The sequence below is a fragment of the Aquarana catesbeiana genome, linkage group LG09, assembly GCF_042186555.1.
Source record: "Aquarana catesbeiana isolate 2022-GZ linkage group LG09, ASM4218655v1, whole genome shotgun sequence".
Classification (NCBI taxonomy): domain Eukaryota; kingdom Metazoa; phylum Chordata; class Amphibia; order Anura; family Ranidae; genus Aquarana; species Aquarana catesbeiana.
The window spans coordinates 39,791,621-39,811,295 of NC_133332.1; the positions used below are offsets into that span (position 1 = coordinate 39,791,621).

Consider the following 19,675-nt stretch of genomic DNA (forward strand, 5'->3'; position numbering starts at 1 on the left):
GCTTCTTTCTTATACAGTCAGATCCATAAATATTGGGACATCGACACAATTCTAATCTTTTTGGCTCTATACACCACCACAATGGATTTGAAATGAAACAAACAAGATGTGCTTTAACTGCAGACTTTTCGCTTTAATTCAAGGGTATTTACATCCAAATCAGGTGAACGGTGTAGGAATTACAACACTGTGTATGTGTGCCTCCCACATTTTAAGGGACCAAAAGTAATGGGACAGATTAACAATCATCCATCAAACATTCACTTTTTAATACTTGGTTGCAAATCCTTTGCAGTCAATTACAGCCTGAAGTCTGGAACGCATAGACATTACCAGATGCTGGGTTTCAACCCTGGTGATGCTTTGCCAGGCCTCTACTGCAACTGTCTTCAGTTCAGGATTCAGGTCAGGTGATTGACTTGGCCATTGCATAACATTCCACTTCTTTCCCTTAAAAAACTCTTTGGTTGCTTTCACAGTATGCTTCGGGTCATTGTCCATCTGCACTGTGAAGTGCCGTCCAATGAGTTCTGAAGCATTTTGCTGAATATGAACAGATAATATTGGCCAAAACACTTCAGAATTCATCCTGCTGCTTTTGCCAGCAGTCACATCATCAATAAATACAAGAGAACCAGTTCCATTGGCAGCCATACTGGCCCACGTCATGACACTACCACCATCATGCTTCATTGATGAGGTGGTATGCTTTGGATCATGAGCAGTTCCTTTCCTTCTCCATACTCTTCTCTTCCCACTCTGGTACAATTTGATCTTGGTCTCATCTGTCCATAGGATGTTGTTCCAGAACTGTGAAAGCTTTTTTAGATGTTGTTTGGCAAACTCTAATCTGGCCTTCCTGTTTTTGAGGCTCACCAATTGTTTACATCTTGTGGTGAACCCTCTGTATTCACTCTGGTGAAGTCTTCTCTTGATTATTGACTTTGACACACATACACCTACCTCCTGGAGAGTGTTCTTGATCTGGCCAACTGTTGTGAAGGGTGTTTTCTTCACCAGGGAAAGAATTCTTCGGTCATCCACCACAGTTGTTTTCCGTGGTCTTCCGGGTCTTTTGGTGTTGCTGAGCTCACCGGTGCTTTCTTTCTTTTTAGGGATGTTCCAAACAGTTGATTTGGCCACACCTAATGTTTTTTCTATCTCTCTAAAGGGTTTGTTTTGTTTTTTCAGCCTAATGATGGCTTGCTTCACTGATAGTGACAGCTCTTTGGATCAAATATTGAGAGTTGACAGCAACAGATTCCAAATGCAAATAGCACACTTGAAATAAACTCTGGACCTTTTATCTGCTCTTTGTAAATGGGATAATGAGGGAATAACACACACCTGGCCATGGAACAGCTGAGCAGCCAATTGTCTGATTACTTTTGGTCCCTTAAAAAGTGGGAGGCACATATACAAACTGTTGTAATTCCTACATCGTTCTCCTGATTTGGATGTAAATACCCTCAAATTAAAGCTGAAAGTCTGCAGTTAAAGCACATCTTGTTTGTTTCATTTCAAATCCATTGTTGTGGTGTATAGAGCCAAAAAGATTAAAATTGTGTCGATGTCCCAATATTTATGGACCTGACTGTATATGTAAACAAATGTAAGGTCAATCTAAATTCCAAGGAACAAAATAAAATGTAAATTCAAATCAAGTAACCTTTTATTGTAACAATGAACATAGTAAGCATTGAAAAACTGTCAAAATGTTTGGAAATCATGGAGCATTTTAGGAGTTGCTGAAAAGTTACTCCCCGCCGATTTCAAGGGATTTGTGCAAGGTAACTGCAAGAGAAAAAAAAGACATAAACATTAGGGTCACTTTAATAATCATAAAAAACATTTAAAAATTTCTTCCATTTTTTTGTTGGGGGGTAGGGTTCAACCTAACCAACAACAGAACAGCAAGTTTGGACATGGCACCTTGGCTACTCCAAGCCATGCAACATCTACTGCTGAACTACCAGACCCCTTCACTTTGTCTCCAGTAGATGTTGGTCATCGAATTGCAACATAGTCTGTTATCTTCTGCCTTGGCTTCATGACATATTGAACACAACTTAATAGCACTTACTATGGCAGACTGTTTTTAACCACTTAAGGACTGAGCCTCTTTCTGAGATTTGGTGTTTACAAGTTAAAAACATGTTTGTTTTTTTGGTAGAAAATTACTTAGAACCCCCAAACATTATATATATTTTTTTCTAACACCCAAGAGAATAAAATGGCGGTTGTTGCAATACTTTTTGTCACACAGTATTTGCGCAGCAGTAAAGTTAGCCCAATTTTTTTTATATTGTGAAAGATAATGTTACGCCGAGTAAATTGATACCCAACATGTCACGCTTCAAAGTTGTGCCTGCTCGTGGAATGACGACAAACTTTTACCCTTAAAAATCTCCATAGGCGATGTTTAAGAAATTCTACAGGTTACATGTTTTGAGTGACAGAGGAGGTCTGGGGCTAGAATTATTGCTCTCGCTCTAATGATCGCGGCGATACCTCACATCTGTGGTTTGAACACCGTTTTCATATGCGGGCGCTGCTCACGTATGCATTCGCTTCTGCGCGCAAGCTCGTCGGGACGGGGGCTTCAAAAAAATTTTTTTATTATTATTTATTTAACTTTATTTTTTTATTTTGACACTGTTTTTTTAAAAAAAATATTTTGGGTCACTTTTATTCCTATTATAAGGAATGTAAACATCCCTTGTAATAGAAAAAAGCATGACAGGTCCTCTTAAATGTGAGATCTGGGGTCAAAAAGACCTGCTATGATATGGAGATGGGTGGGGGCCATCTTCCCCTCATTCGTCTTCATACCCAGGCAGGGACCACATCGGTTTGAACACCGTTTTCATATGCGGGCGCTGCTCACGTATGCATTCGCTTCTGCGCGCAAGCTCGTCAGGACGGGGGCTTCAAAAAATTTTTTTTATTATTATTTATTTAACTTTATTTTTTTATTTTGACACTGTTTTTTTAAAAAAAATATTTTGGGTCACTTTTATTCCTATTATAAGGAATGTAAACATCCCTTGTAATAGAAAAAAGCATGACAGGTCCTCTTAAATGTGAGATCTGGGGTCAAAAAGACCTGCTATGATATGGAGATGGGTGGGGGCCATCTTCCCCTCATTCGTCTCCATACCCAGGCAGGGACCACATCCGATCGCCTCTGCCACTGCCACTGCCGACGGCTCCGGTAAGCAGCGGAGGGCAATGGAGAGCGGTGGGTGGGGGGGCCCTCTCCCGCCGCCGATAAAAGTGATCTAACGGCGTATCTGCCACAAAGACCACTTTTATCTGAAAGTGGACCGCCGGATCTTGAAGAGGGTACCAGAGTTATGTTAGCCAGCTTCTACCATAACAACGGTACTCCTCTTCAAAGTAGCGATGTATAACGACGGCGGGCGCTCCGTAAGTGGTTAAACAAATCAGGACCTAATGAAATGTGTAAAAGTATGCAATACAGACAGGTATAATTATCTTTTTAAAATACCCAAATATTTTTGCCAATTGCCAATAATTCTGTGGGACAGTCCTGCTATACTATAGACATTGTCTCCAGGGACACTAGACAACTCAGTCTTGTTCCTCCCCTAGTCTGTGGAGTAAAGGAGAAGCAGCACACAGATGAGCACATATATCTGCCACTCTGCTCTCTTCTCCTATCAGTCCATTGTTCGTGTAGCGCACCCCCTAAGGAGCCACAAGTAAACTGGGATCCCCCCACCCTGTACAGCCAGGCACACCGAATCTTCACAGGCACATTTGAGTCAGAGAACAGTTTGTGACTTTGTTTTTTTGTTTTATTGAGAATAATGGGTGGGAGGGATTGGATGCCCATTTGACTTCTTCTCTATAGGCCAGTAGAAGAAGCTGTGAGCTCCGAGCGCGTAGCTTTTCATTCCACAGATACAGTCCTGACCCCTTCCTCCCGCCCCCTGCTAATGACATAATTTCCTCTTCTGGTTCAAGCTGGACAGCATGAAGCTGACTACTTCCTGGTTTTCGTGAATGTACAGCGATTCGGCACATGACACCAGAACCTTTTCCAGCTACCCGGATCGTGCGAGAAGCCTGTGGGACGCAGTAGAACTGCCAGGACTACATACTTATGATGAGAATGACTCCCATTTATATCTTGTAAGTGTCTTTAATCTTGTGCAATAAATGTTACTGTTTTAATACTAGGCTTATGCCATGTACACACGGTCAGATTTTCCGACGGGAAATGTTTGACGGGAGCTTGTTGTCGAAAATTCCGACCGTATATAGGCTCCATCAGACATTTTCCGTCGAAATTTCCGACAAACAAAATTTGAGATCTGGATCTCAAATTTTCCGACAACAAAATCTGTTCTCGTAAATTCCGATCGTGTGTGCACAATTCCGATGCACAAAAGCTCATGCATGCTCGGAATCATTTTTCTCGGCTCGTCGTACGTCTTGTACGTCACCGCGTTCCCACGTTCGTAATTGTTGGCCAACATTTGTGTGACCGTGTGTATGCAAGACAAGTTTGAGCCAACATCCGTCAGAAAAAATCCATGGATTTTGTTGTCGGAATGTGCGATCGTGTGTACGAGGCATTAGAGAGGAGCCCCCCCGCCGTTTCCTTTATATGTTTTGCAGAGTTGCTGGACACACTCTGAGGATGGCTGCCTCTTTTTAAATCCCCCCCTTACCGTGGTTCAACTTTGTTTTTTATCTAAAGACTGACTAATCAAATGTACATTATTACAAAACTAAGGGCATTGCCTCCTGGAGTGCCAGATATCCAATTTACCTTCCATTGACTTGGGTAGAATCAGCCTGTCTATAGATCAGGGGTCTCAAACTGCTGGCCCTCCAGCTTTGTGAAACTACAAGTCCCATGAGGCATGGCAAGGCTGACAGTTACAAGCATGATTCCCACAGGCAGAGGCATGATAGAACTTGTAGTTTTGTAACAGCTGGAGGGCCGCCAGTTTGAGACCCCTGCTATAGATGGTTTGAATCATGGCCAGTCCCTGCTGAACCAGCTAAGATTCGAACCATCTATGGCTGGCTTAAGCTGTGAATTCACACCCACTTTTGGCTACACCTCCAGGGGGTAGCATGCTACATGTGCTTCAAGCTCTTTGAAGTTTCCCTCCTGAATATTTTACAGTTTTGCCAACTATAAAATATACAGCATATCTGATGCAGTATGAAATATACGTTTCTACAACTTTATTTTCTACAAGAACTACTGCTTCTCTATGGCAGAAAGAAGACCAAAGATTACCTCATCAGTCTGCAGAGTCTCAGAGCTTGAGGCATTTGATTCCTTAGATGGAGAATCAATGTCACCACTAGCTTCCTAAAAAAAAAAATAATAATAATAATTGTATTTTTATTGAACTTGAGGTAATTTAAGTTAATATTTTTTTATTTTGGAGCAGGGAAGGATTTTTTGTCATCTGTGTCCCATCGAGGATATTTCTAATCACTTTCTGTCCTATAGACCCAACAGAAAAGTAAGAGGAAATCTCTCCAAAGTAAGTTCTTAGACAGTTGTCACCAGAACAAGTGTCCCCATTGGAAGATTCCCCCCTCTTCCTGTTATAGTGACAGCTCAAGACAATGATCCTGTTGACAAATATAAAGAGAGACAGCAATAAAATACTGACAGAGGTTCTAACACCTCACCATTTTGTCCAAAACTAGATTTCTTTTTTTACTTTAACTTATTTTTACGGGATGGATGTTGGTATGCAAGGTCTTCACACTGTATGGCCCTTGTATGGTCCTAAAAAAACACACACCTCTTTGTGTCTTTTTGTGTGAGAAAGAATTTTATCTGATACATTTTCAAAAATATTCAATAATACACAAACTAAAACAATAAGCATTTTAATACTTTTATTATTTTGTGTTTAAATTTCTTCAGTTGGACAGATTTTTATGTATGTATAAAGGTAAACCAGTTAAATAAAGAGCCAAAAAAACTCATGATTAACACTGCAAAATAGGTTGTGTATGTCTTGGCAAAATAAAACTAAAATCTCTGCTAGCAGTGATTGAACAGGCCCTGGTTCACAAATCATGCTCAAAATTCTGCAAACCCCAACTTTGGGTGTCTTTTCATGTGGCTTTGAGGACAACAATAACATCCACATATACTTTAAAGCGTATAAGCATATAGCCAAAAAAAAAGTCACATTTTGGATAGAGCAGAGAAAGGCTAAAACCCCTTCCAGGTTATGTTTTGCCATCTTTGTATCATTTAGAAATTTCCCTTTACTTCTCATCCCAGAGATGCAGCAGAAATTTGTGTGGAGAATTCCCATCTTGGACAGGTGTCTCCAGGACAATTGTCCCATTAGAAGATTTTCATTTAGTACTTGTTCTAGGAACAACCCTAATGTGGATTTCCCCTCATCTTCTGTTATGGTACCAATGACCCTCAGTGTATAGAGAGGGTAAATCTCCCCAACAGGGACACAAACACCAATAAAAACCACCTTTCCTGACAGACTCCATGGCAGCCTACGTAGGGGGTAATCCCATCCCCTCATACCTCATAGGACCCCTCTCCCAAAAATCTTTGCTCTGGGCCAGAGGCCGTGTTCCTTTTTTGTCCTCCTCCTAAGACCAAGATGAAGTCTTACCTTTTTATGAAGTTTTCTGTAGTCCAGGCCTGGCAGTGTGCATGGTGATACGTTGGTATTTAGCGGTGATCCTCTCTGAAGTCCAGCAATCCTAGCTATTAGCAGGTGGACATGGGCGATATGATGCAATGCCATGATGAGCTTACTAACCTGGCCATTGGCAGGCAAGCGGCAATATGGCCAAAGTCCCAGCAATTAGCAGGAGGCCTTGTAAATGCCCCGGTCGTGCGGTGGGTCTAGCGAACAGCTCTCCAGTCCAGAGTCTGGTCCGGATCGTGGGGTGGTGGTGGTAATGTACAAAGATATTAGTTTTAAATGGCAGCCGTATCTCTGTGTTTTTTGTGTCTCCTTATTTGCTATCAAGCTCCAGTGATTGGCCATGGCAGCTGGAGCGCAGCTGCATTCCAGCTCGCCGTTTCAGGAAATTGCCGGGACCTGTTTGCGCATCTGCAAGCTGTGAACGAAGATTCCGTGCTTGGTTTGCGCAGGCGTGGTTTTGCCAAAATGCGGCGGTTGCGCATGTGCTTGCCCACCACCGGGTCGGGTGACAACGTTTTCCAACGCGGGCGCGCTGGGGGTGGTGACGTCATCAACAGCGGCAGATTTAAATAGCTGTCAAAGCAGCTATTCCTTGGGATGACTTGTGGGCTTATGCGGCAGTTTACCTAGGCACTGGTCTCCAGTTTACAAAGTAAATTGTTTGCTGCAGGCTCCCTGGGTGCTAGCTGCTAGCTATGTTTGTTATGTGTTCTCTCATGCCTGTTGTCACTCCTGTTTCTCATAAAGCTTTAATGGTTAATTTCAGTTTTAAGCTGCCTTGCCATGGATCTGTCACCGCCCCCCTGTGGCCAACCCTTGCGCTGCAGGTAGGATTTAGTTCTTTTCTGCCTGTGATGCTCGGGTTCACTCATTCAGGAGCTCTTAACCCTTTCTTTTTCACTCAGCCCTTCTAGGTCTTAACACCAAAGCATGGCACGCAAAGACAAAGATCGTCCTAGGTCTCACTGTCGTCACTCCTCTTCAAGCTCCAGACGCCATAGATCTCCCTCTAGATCTAGGCACCACAGAGAGGAGTCTAAAACCACCTCTGGAAAAGCCTGCTGGGGATGCTGGGCCCATGTTCCTGAAGGCAAACGGCTCTGCGAGCGATGCTTTTCTAAAGCCGCAAGAGAAAGAGAGGGTGGAGACCAACAAGAGGAAGCACTGATCAGAAAGGTGGTCCATGAGTCCCTGAGTAAAGCGGATTCTGATTGTACCCACAACCCTGCTGCGACTCTATGTCAGTCCCTATTAGGGATGATCTCGAGGCTCCAGGCCCTTCACAGCCGAGCCATTCCTCAATTGAAGCCTCAGACAGTGAGGTGGAGGTAGATGACCCTGGTACAGGTTTTGAATTTGCCCTAGTACCACAGCTGGTCAAAGCTGTCAAAAAAGCTTTGAGATGGGAAGAGCCATTGCAGGCACCCTTCAAACAGAGGAAATATTTTAAACACCTCAAAAAGAACACCCTAATTTCCCCTTTTTGGGTGAACTCGGCGAAATACTTAACGATGAATGGGGTGGTGTTGAAAGGAAGAATTGCCTGTTAACAAAGGTATCAAAGATGTACCCATTTAAATGCGAGGATGTAAAACACCTGGAGTTGGCTCCTCTCATTAACGCAGCCCTAATGAGATTGGTGAGGCACGTCACACTCCCATTGGAGGATACTGTTTCCTTTAGGGATGGCCTGGAGAGGAAAATTGATACCGACCTCAAGCGGATCTACATTACAGCGGGTATGAACTGCAAACCAGCTCTAGCTCTCGCAGCTCTTTCTAAAGCGATGGAAGTCTGGACGGACGACGTAGATGCTTCTCTGAGGAGCATCTTGGAAGAAGTGGCCAGGGGCTCACCTATTCATGAGCTAAGGTTGCCGGCGGCTTTTCTGGGTGAGGCTTCCCTGGACATAATTCGCCTGGTGGCTCAGATCATGCTGTCATCTGTCACGGCTAAGCGTGCCTTGTGGCTGTGCCCGTGGGTAGCTGACCCTGCCTCCAAGCAGGCATGGTGCAGGATTCCCTTTGAGGGTTCATCCCTCTTTAAGAACAAATTGGACAGTGCCATCACCCATGCCACAGGAGGCAAGTCGGGGTTCCTTCCCCAGGATCGCCATCTGCTAAACCAGAAGAGAACAAAGCCCAGGCAAGGTTCAGATAGAGCAAGGGATGCTCACCACTATAGGCCTGGCCATGAGTTCAGGAAGACCTGGAAGAAAAACCAGCCTTCAGGCTAGAAGTTTTTAAAAGGAGCATCTTCTGGTGGATGAGAAGCCCCTAAGTCTTTTTGATGTTGTGTCTGCCCAGACAGAGAATATTAGAGCTCACTTACTTCGCTTTCAACACATCTGGGCAGCCTCAATCAAAGATCATTGGGTTGTCAAAACAGTCTCATCAGGCCATGCCTGGACATTCAGCAACCCACCCATTTTCCTATTCATACCCATATCCTTGCATCTCTCGGAAGAGAAAAAGTAAATTCTCCTGACCTACGCAGTCTCTGGTGACTCAGGGCACTGCAATACCAGTTCCAGCCAACGAGAGGTTTCAATGGGTCTACTCACCCCTCTTCATGGTGTTGAAGAAAAACGGCTCCTGGAGGCCAGTTATAGACCTAACCCACTTGAATTCTTTTATCAAGAAGGAGAAGTTCAAGATGGAGACATTGCTCACGATCCGTCAAGCAATCCAACCAGGCGATTGGCTCGTGTCCATAGACCTGAAGGACGCTTACTTCCATGTCCCGATAACAGAATTCCAGAAATACCTTTGCTTTGCTGTCGATCAAATCCATCTGCCTTTCACCTGTCTCCCCTTCGGGCTTACGACATCGTATCCGTCTGTATCACTATCTAGATGACCTGCTGTTGTTATCTTGGGACAGGGAGCAGTTGCTCATCCACAGATCCCAGGTCATCTCCACTCTACATCTCCAATCTACTCGAGTTTGGTTGGCTTCTGAATCTGGAAAAGAGCCATCTGGATCCTACGTAGTCCCTGGTATTCCTCGGGGCACAATTCCAGAGTATCAAGAGCACCATCTCTTTACCCCTGGAAATAATCCCAGCGATTTGGGACAGAGTTCGGCTTGCAATGTCATCCTCTCATCTCTGAGCCTTTCAATGCCTAAAGATCATCTACACCATGGTGGCAACAACACCCATGGTAAAGTGGGCTCAGTAGAAAATGCGGCCCTTCCAAAAGGGCTTCCTCCAGCAGTGGAACCCAGGGCTTCGGGATCACTCTATCCAAATAACCTTATCCATGCAGGAGAGCCTTCCTTGGTGGTTACAACAGAGGAACCTCCTCAGATGTCACTCCATCGCACCTGTGTCTTGGGTCACCATCACAACAAATGCCAGCTACAGGGGCTGGGACGCTCTCTGCCTGACAGAAGTAGCCCAAGGCATATGGAATTTTCCCTCTCACAGGATAGTCCAGAAATTTCAGGCAGATTTTCTGTCGAGAGTTTCTCTGGACAACAACGAATGGACTCTCCACCACAAAGTCTTCAAGTGGGTCCTGTCCCTGGGAGTCATTCCAGAAGTAGACTTGTTTGCCTCCCCATGCAACTTCAGACTAGAGAGATACTACATGAGGTCTCGGTGTCCCCAGGCTTTTGGGTGAAATGATCTGACAGACCTTTGTCAGTTCCATGGGGCCTATGCCTTTCCCCTGGTTCCTGTCATTTTCTGGTTTCTATTGAAGCTCAGGATGGAAGAAGCAGAGATAGTGGCAATAGTCCCGTACTGGCCAAACAGGCCATGGTTTCCCTTGCTGATGCAACTCAGCTTTCAGGACCCAGTTCCTCTACCCTCCAGGCCAGATCTCCTATCACAAGGGGCAACTCTACATCCATGCCGGCACATCTACATCTGATGGTCTGGTTCCTGAGAGGGGAAGGCTGGAGGTCCTAGGCTGTCCAAGTAGGGCTATCTCCACATTATTGAATGCCAGAAGAGCAGGCACCAACAGGGTCTAGTAGAGAAGGGTATAATACCTGCTTCCACCTCACCACACGCAATGGTTCTCCCATTAACTTATATGCCCTGTAGTAATGTATGAACTGGCGGGAGGAACCATAGACTGTGGCAGGAAGAGCAGGTATTCTATACACCCAGAATGTGGAATACCTAAAGAAGCATTTCAAGACTCGAGTCACTGAAAATAGCCTCTTTTTTAACAGAGCTGGTATTTTCTTATAAGTAACCCTGAGGTCAATTTAATAGAAATATGTAATGAGAAAAACATAGTGAAGGTCCCTTGAGCCCATAGGCTGATGAGGGGATGGCTAAAGCCAGGCATACATGCATCAAATTTCTGTCTATATATGGGCAGGGTGGTTATACCCAAGTCGATCCATTGAGCAAATAGGGTACAACCAGCCTGTTGGATTTTTGGCATGCGTTTATTGACGGCATCTATAGACGCTAGCAGTAATCATTGTGTTCTGTCGACTGAGAAGGCTCCCGACACCTCCAATCCCCCCCCCATGCCGCCAGAACATGAGAGCGCTGCGGGAGGCATTCTCCTATCAACACTTACTGTGTTGGTGGGGTAATTGAGCAATCTTCTTTCCAATCATCTATGGGCTGCCTTAGTTATTAGGCATGGACATATGCAGCAAAGTAGCTCTAAAGTAATGGGCTACCCAAGCACTAGGGGAGGGGGCAGGGCCTGAATTCTATAAAAGTTAAATAAATCATTAGTGACCTGAGGAAATTCAACTTCAAAAGAGTTGCCCACCAACCTGTCCTGTAGGAGGTTTGTAGCGCTGGTAGATTTGCAATCTACCGCAATTTAGTTAAATTTAGTAAATTGTGCATTAGGAAGGTTTAGGCTGGCCATACACTATACAATTTTCTGATTCAATTTCCTTTAGATTTACCTTCAACTATGTAGTGCAAGGGTTTGTCTGATTGCATACAAATTGAAAGGGTTTAGGTTTGACCTCATATTATATGGTTTTGGTAAATCTAAAGGAAAGTTGAACAGGAAAATTGTATAGTGTATGGCCAGCTTAATTTTGCCTCTGTTCCAGCTTGGCTGATGTTGTGTGTGTTTCCGTGCTGACCGGTGGGTGTCGCTGTTACCACTGGTCAGGGTTGGAAAGGCAATGTGTTGAAGCATATGGATGCTCCTCTGTCCCGGAGACAAGCTTGGTGGAGGTGGTCCTCCGAGTTGCATTCTGGGTGAGGGTATTTATGGGACAGACGCCATATTTTGGGGTTTGTTTTACAGCCACCTGCTGGCCCTCCTGGCTGACAGGTATGCGTTAAGGAGCTACCTCGTGGTTCTCCGTTCGGGAGGCTCACGATGCTGCAGCGCAGGGGTGGGTCCAGAGGCTTGTCTGGGGCCTACCACCGCAGCTGAGGAATGGTCCTGAGCTGTCGGTCCTGTGTGACGAAGCTAGACAACCGAGGAGATCCCAGGGGAGGACCCGTCTTGGAGAGATCATGCAGCGTGCTGGTCTTTAGAGGGGCCTGGTGACTCGGTTGGAGGACGTATCCGAAAGTAACTATACAGCATATTGTTGCCGGCTCGGCTTAAAGGTTCAAGCACTGTGACTGACATTTCACTGCAAACAAAATCTATACATCCTGTGGCAGAGGATCGTACGGATTTTATTCCCAAGCAAGTCTGTGGCAGAGACTTTGATTCGTGCTGCGTGCTGGCTGCTAGACCGGTGAGAGAGGCCTATCCAGACGAGCAAGGAGTGTGTCCCACGAGGGGAGCGCATTCCAAATAGTATTTGAATTCTACCAGGACATTTGTCAAGAGAACCCTACCAGAGAATATTTGAGTTTCTTCTGCAAGTCTCCTTTCCGTCTCTTTCCTGCTATTTCCTAAGGCGTTTGTTTAATAAAGCATTGAAAACGTACTCCAGTGTTGGTGCGTGTATCGTCGTTTAGTAAACTCAACGGAACCATAGACCCGGTGCCGGTGAAACAGAGGGAAGCAGAGTGAAGGTAACAGACCCACTTAAACCAGCAGCTCCACCGTGAGTTATTGCTACATGTGGGGGCGTCGTCCGGGATTTGTTGACCGTCAATTCTCGCAACCCAGTGGAATGTTTTACCGGGAGTTTACAGAGAGAGCTGGACTTTGAAAAAAAAAATCTTTTCAGGAAGAGGAAAGGTTTAATTTGCAGGACTTTGGGCACTAGAGAAAGGCCCGGGAGCTACGTGACTGGAAGAACAAGTGGGAGGAGCTACCCTACTTGATACCGCGTGGGACGCGTGTATGTGTTTGGCGCCAGAAGAAAAGAGGAGCCTCGTGATCGTGCTGAGAAGATCAGAGTGTGGCCATGTCTTTTCCGGTGTTGCAATCGGCTGTGGGACCCAGAATGTTCCCTACAAGCACCGTGATGAATACTGTGCAATCTGGAACTCTGATTACGGATACTGGAGTTCGATTGAAGCCGCAGGGGAGGTTTGTCCTATATACCTCAGGAGATATTGAGGGACTGGGCATGATCTGCCATCGATGCAAAGGATTGGCCATGAATCTTCGTCCATTCGCCCGATGTCCACAGTGTGGAGAATACCTGTTTGTGGTGGAGCAAACTACCACGTCGCCCCGTGCTTATCGGATGGATTGGGTGACAGGTATCGCTGCAGTGGAAGCTGCTATCGCTACGGAGAGAGAGCGACAGGCCGCCACTTTGTCTGTTGTTACTGACAACGTTTCAGAATAGGACACTGCTGCTGTCGTCTCATCAAGAGACATTACTTTGGTTTCTGAGTCTACTAGGCCTACCCCAGAGGTTACCTGAACCGGAGCTACCAGAGTCTACATCGGGGACAGGTAAGCCACTGTTGGGGAATGTGTTCGGGACTGTAAATAAGTATTTGCCAGCAGAAGAATTGAGAGATTCGGAAATAGAATCCATGCCAGATCTTTCCGGTGATGATGACTTATTTGAGACTATGTCACAGGAGTTATTATGGTCTCAAGGTGAGGATGTTGCCTCCGCAATAACTTTCCCTGAATGGACAGCTCTGAGTTCTGGGAAGACGTCACCCTGTGTGGAAACACACAATACTGTTGCTGGGACTTTGCCGAAAGCTACTAGTTCACTACAGACACCGGCTGGGTCTATGGTGAGCAAATCACTGAATTCCTGTGTACCGCCTGGTATGGGGAGAGACAGATCTTTGCCAAAGCTTGCTCGTTTGCAAAGGATGTTAAACAAACGAGTGGCCGCAGAGTATGGTCTGGAATTCCCCTATGTGCCCCAGGATATTATACGGGAGATTGAAGCTAATCGGGAACTTTGGTACAGTGAAGCTGTTTGGGACTATTTGTCTGTACCTAAACCCTTTAGAAAGACTGGATGTTCCGTCCCGATGGATGAACGTTTCAACGGATGCTTTGTACATTGGAATTTCGGTCGGCACATCTATGCTGACAAAGTGGTAATCTGCAGACTGGGAAAGGACAATGTTGTATACTTTATTACCACTGTGGATAAAGAGGGAAAATCATTGACTTTGCCAGATCCCCGGTTTTATTGGTAATTATGGACAATAGAACTTTGAAATTACTTAGCTAGACAGTGTCAGGGTAAAGAGATCTGCGTGTTCAAGAGCTATGGATCCTGATCCGTGTTTAAATCCAAGGACTTATTTTTGCTAGCCGGATTTCTTTTATAGGAAAAAGTTCTTATGCAGGGATGGACTCCTGAAGTATATATTTTTTCTAGTATAGATTGTGGGAAGAGAGTTTAATTTTTAATAAGGCTTTGCTCCTACTGTTGTATAGGATATATGTGTGTGTGTTTAACTATGTTTCCTTTTCAGGGATCATCGGATCATATATAGAGCTGGGAGGCTTTTCAGCTAGTTAGATAGTGAGGTTATGTACAATCATATTGTGGTTTTGTTTGCGGCTGTGAACATAATGTTTTATAGATATAAGTCTTGTAATGTCTTTAAACTGTCCTTTCTCTCTCTTTGTCTATCCAAAGTTATAAGAAACTCAAATGCTTACTCTCAGGCTTGAGAGTTACTGTTACTGTTTTTGGACAGACATTGGGGACAATGTCTATTGTAGTGAGGGGAGTATGTAGCGCTGGTAGATTTGCAATCTACCGCATGTTAGGTAAATTTAGTCAATTGTGCGTTAGGAAGGTTAAGTTTGCCTCTGTTTCAGCTTGGCTGACGTTGTGTGTGTTTCCGTGCTGACCGGTGGGTGTCGCTGTTAGCACTGGTCAGGGTTGGAAAGGCAACGTGTTGAAGCGTATGGATGCTCCTCTGTCCCGGAGACAAGCTCGGTGGAGGTGGTCCTCCGAGTTGCATTCTGGGCGAGGGTATTTATGGGACAGACGCCATATTTTGGGGTTCGTTTTACAGCCACCTGCTGGCCCTCCTGGCCGACAGGTATGCGTTAAGGAGTTACCTCGTGGTCCTCCGTTCGGGAAGGCCCACGATGCTACGGCGCAGGGTTGGGTCCAGAGGCTTGTCTGGGGCCTACCACCGCAGCTGAGGAATGGTCCTGAGCTGTCGGTCCTGTGTAATGAAGCTGGACAACCGAGGAGATCCCAGGGGAGGACCCGTCTTGGAGAGATCACGCAACGTGTTGGTCTATAGAGGGGCCTGGTGACTCGGTTGGAGGACTTATCCAAAAGTAACTATACAGCATAGTGTTGCCGGCTCGGCTTAAAGGTTCAAGCACTGTGACTGACATTTCACTGCAAACAAAATCTATACATCCTGTGGCAGAGGATCGTACGGATTTTATTCACAAGCAAGTCTGTGGCAGTGACTTTGATTCGTGCTGCATGCTGGCTGCTAGACCGGTGAGAGAGGCCTATCCAGATGAGCAAGGAGTGTGTCCCACGAGGGGAGCGTATTCCACATAGTATTTGAATTCTACCAGGACATTTGTCAAGAGAACCCTACCAGAGAATATTTGAGTTTCTTCTGCAAGTCTCCTTTCCGTCTCTTTCCTGCTATTTCCCAAGTCGTTTGTTTAATAAAGCATTGAAAACGTACTCCAGTGTTGGTGCGTGTACCGTCCATCAGTAAACTCAACGGAACCCTAGACCCGGTGCCAGTGAAACAGAGGGAAGCAGAGTGAAGGTAACAGACCCGCTTAAACCAGCAGCTCCACCGTGAGTTATTGCTACAGGTTGATTGTCAGAGCTGTATTGGTGGTTTTTGACCTTACCAGCATTAAATGTTGCCTTAATTGGCTATGCCTTTGTGTGGAAGTTGGGTCAGTCTAATGTCTGTCTGGCACTCATGATAAGGATAGACCTTTTAGACAAGGTCAAGCTAATGTTCAAGCTGCTCACACTATAACTGTGATTGGCAATGGTTTGTTTATGTTGGAAACTACTTATATTGGAAATTTCAAAAAAAGCTGTGGCTTAGCCCTTTCCAACTTAATCTGTTTACGTGTCATCTTTGGGTAAGGTTATTGGTAATGTGGTTGTGGATTTAAGCCTATGCTCCTCAGCAGTCAAGGCAGCCAATGATAAACCCTCCCAGCTGCCTGACAGTTATGGCACACATTACATACTTTGAAATTATGGCTAGCATTGTGCTATTGTATTACTTACCTTGGTGTGCACTATGCAAAATAGTATGAGCATAATAATCGATAGACAAAGCATGAAAGCTCCAAGGAGTACAAAGCATTTGATCCAATTTACTAAACTATTCTTCCCAGGATCTGAGAAAAAAAAAACACACTTTAAAAATGTCAGTTGTGGGGGGGAAAAAGGAAAACAGCTAAATACACAGATAAAATACATATAAGGTAGCTGTTTACCTGCAAAGTATTTGTATCTCTAACCATCCTGTTCTGTAATTTACACTTCCCGCCGTCAGAATACACTGATCAACGCTGCCAGCTATAGCCTGCAGTGCTGATCAAGTGACAAAAATCTGACAGGGCAGTTGTACAGAAGTCCATCCATAGATCAAGTTCTGTTCAACCACCATGCCCATACAAAGATCAAAATTTGGCTGGCCCCTGCTGACCCATGCTGTGATTGGACACAGCAAGAGTTTGGTAGCTGATTTCAGTCAATGAGTTTGACTAAAGTCAACTGATCGGCCAATCACATACAGTGTTTACAAACACACAAAACTCTGTGTGCATAAGCACAGTAATCTGAAAAAACAGCCAGATAGTAAAGTAAAAGCAGCACACATTACACATTGTTAGGCAGACAGTTAACCTCTTGATTTCCCCTAGAGGTTAACCTCTTCCCAGACAGTGTCATTAGTACAGTGTTAGTGCACAGTATTATCACTATATAAGTGTCACCAGTGAGGTCAGTGTCAGTTACAGTGCCTTAAAAAAGTATTCATACCTCTTGAAATTTTCACATTTTGTTACAACCAAAAACATATTGTATTTTATTGAGATTTTATGTGATAGAACAACACAAAGTGGCACACAATTGTAAAGTGGAAGGAAAATGATAAATGGTTTTAAATTTTTTTTATGAATAAATATGTGAAAAGTGTGGCGTGCATTTGTATTCAGCTCCCTTTACTCTGATACCCCTAGCTAAAATCAAGTGCAATCAATTGCCTTCAGAAGTTGTCTAATTTGTAAATAGAGTCCACCTGTGTGTGAACCTCTCTGTGAAGCCCTCAAAGGTTTGTTATGCAGCGTACACACGATCGGACTTTCTGGGAAACTAGGTCTGACGGTCTTTCCGACGGACTTCCAGCGGACTTTCTGAACGGACGGACTTGCCTACATATGACCGGACTTTCCAGCAGACTAGGTCCGCCGGTCTTCCCGACGGACTTTCGACGGAGTTACGGCGGACTTTCCAAATGAACAGACTTGCCCACACACGGGGTGACCTCGCCCCCTTATAACGTCACAGTCCCTGGGCATGCTGGGACTGTGACGTTTTAAGGGGGCGTGGTCACCGGGTGATCTTGACCACGCCCCCTTAAAACGTCACAGTCCCAGCATGCCCAGGGACTGTGATGTTATAAGAGGACAGGGTCACCGCTTATAAAAGTCAGTGCGGAGCGCTCAGAGAGCATTACAGCTGGATAGAGCGTTGTGTCAACATCGGAAAAAGAGAAGAGGGAAGAAGGCGATGCAGAAGTCTGGACCACAACTAGCAAAAGAGCGGCAGAAGATAGCGGAGGAGCCGGCAGAAGAACCGGACACCGTGAGAAGAGGTCGAACAGCGGGAGAAGAGGCCGGAGAGAGCGGAGAAGAACCGGACGCTGGGAGAAGAGGCCGGAGTCGGAAGAAGACCCCTGAAGTCAGAAGAAGACCCCCGGAGCTGTCTAATAAATTACTTTAAACAACTGTGTAATGTGTTTTTTTATTGACACTTTTTCCCTAGGTGAATGGGTAGGGGTACCATGTACCCCATACTCACTCACATAGGGTGGGGGCCGGGATCTGGGGGCCCCCTTATTAAAGGGGGCTCCCGCATTCCGATAAGCCCCCCGCCCGCAGACCCCGACAACCAACGGCCAGGGTTGTCGGGAAGAGGCCATTGTCCTCATCAACATGGGGACAAGGTGCTTTGGGGTGGTACCCCAAAGCACCCACCCCCCCATGTTGAGGGCATGCGGCCTGGTACGGTTCAGGAGGGGGGGTGCTCGCTTGTCCCCACCCCCTTTCCTGACCGGCCGGGCTGCATGCTCAGATAGGGGTCTGGTATGGATTTTCGGGGGACCCCACAACGGTTTTTCGGCGTAGGGGGTTCCCCTGAAAATCCATACCAGACCTAAGGGACATCGTCGCCTCGCACTCGCTGCAATAGGAAAATGTGTTTTTCCTATTGCAGCGAGCGCGAGATGTAGTACCCTGCCCCTGCGTCGTATCTGGTCTGTCGGACCAGCAAAGAGACCAGCATAGAGACGAACGGGCTTTCCATCATGAACTGAGTCCGGCGGAGTTCAGACGTAAAGATTTGAAGCAGGATTTGAAACAGTCCGTCGGAAGTCCGATGCAGACCACACACGGTCGGATTGTCCGCCGGATTCGGTCAGTCGGACTAGTCCGGACGGAAAGTCCGCCCGTGTGTACACGGCATTAGAGAACCTTAGTTTAAAGCAGGGTTACGTTATAATAAAATATCCCAAACTTAGAACATCTCACGGAGCACTGTTCAATCCATCATCCAAATATGGAAAGAGTATGACACTGCAAACCTACCAAGACATGGCCAAGACATGGCCATCCACCTAAATCCAGCCATGCCCATGGTAACTCTGCAGGAAGTGCAGAGATCCACAGCTCAGGTGGGAGAATCTATCGGAAGGACAACTATTAGATTAGTCGTGCACTCCACAAATCTGGCCTTTATGGAAGAGTGGCAAGAAGAAAGCCATTGTTGAAAGAAAGCCATAAGAAGTTCCATTTGCATTTTGCGAGAAGCCATGTGGGGGATGCAGCAAACATGTGGAAGAAGGTGCTCTGGTCAGATCATAGCCAAAATTTAACTTTTTGTCCTAAAAGCAAAACGCTATCTGTGGCAGAAAGCTAACACTGCACATCACCCTGAACAAACCTTCCCCACCGTGAAACATGGTGGTGGCAGCATCATGTTGTGGGGATGCTTTTCTTCAGCAGGGACAGGGAAACTGGTTAGAGTTGATGGGAAGATGGATGAAGCCAAATACAGGGAAATCTTAGAAGAAAACCTGTTAGAGTCTGCAAAATACTTCAGACTGGGGCGGAGGTTCACCTTCCAGCAGGATAACAACCCTAAACATACATCCAGAGCTACAATGGAATGGTTTAGATCAAAGCATATTCATGTTTTAGAATGGCCCAGTCAAAGTCCAGACCTAAATCCAAATGACACTCTGTGGCAAGACTTGAAATTTGCTGTTCACAAAACGCCCCCCATCCAATCTGACAGAGCATAAGCTATTTTGCAAAGAAGAAGAATGGGCAAAAATTTCACTCTCTAGATGTGAAAAGCGGGTAGAGATATACCCAAAAAGACTTGCAGCTGTAATTGCAGTGAAAGGTGGTTCTACAAAGTATACT

The 19,675-nt window shown here is 45.4% G+C and overlaps 1 protein-coding gene across 4 annotated transcripts in view; it reads right to left on the reverse strand.

Moving 5' to 3' along the window:
• Positions 1–1,654: 1,654 nt before the first annotated feature.
• The window catches only part of LOC141107533 (zinc-alpha-2-glycoprotein-like), a 71,486-nt gene continuing 53,465 nt past the window's right edge, over positions 1,655–19,675 (reverse strand). For all 4 annotated transcript variants that reach the window (XM_073598333.1, XM_073598334.1, XM_073598331.1 and 1 more), the window contains 3 exons: positions 16,251–16,363; positions 5,282–5,356; positions 1,655–1,794 (listed from right to left, as the gene is read on the reverse strand). In XM_073598333.1, coding sequence (XP_073454434.1) covers positions 1,711–1,794; positions 5,282–5,356; positions 16,251–16,363 — 272 coding nt within the window. In that variant the 3' untranslated portion in view covers positions 1,655–1,710. The remainder of the gene's footprint in view (positions 1,795–5,281; positions 5,357–16,250; positions 16,364–19,675) is intronic.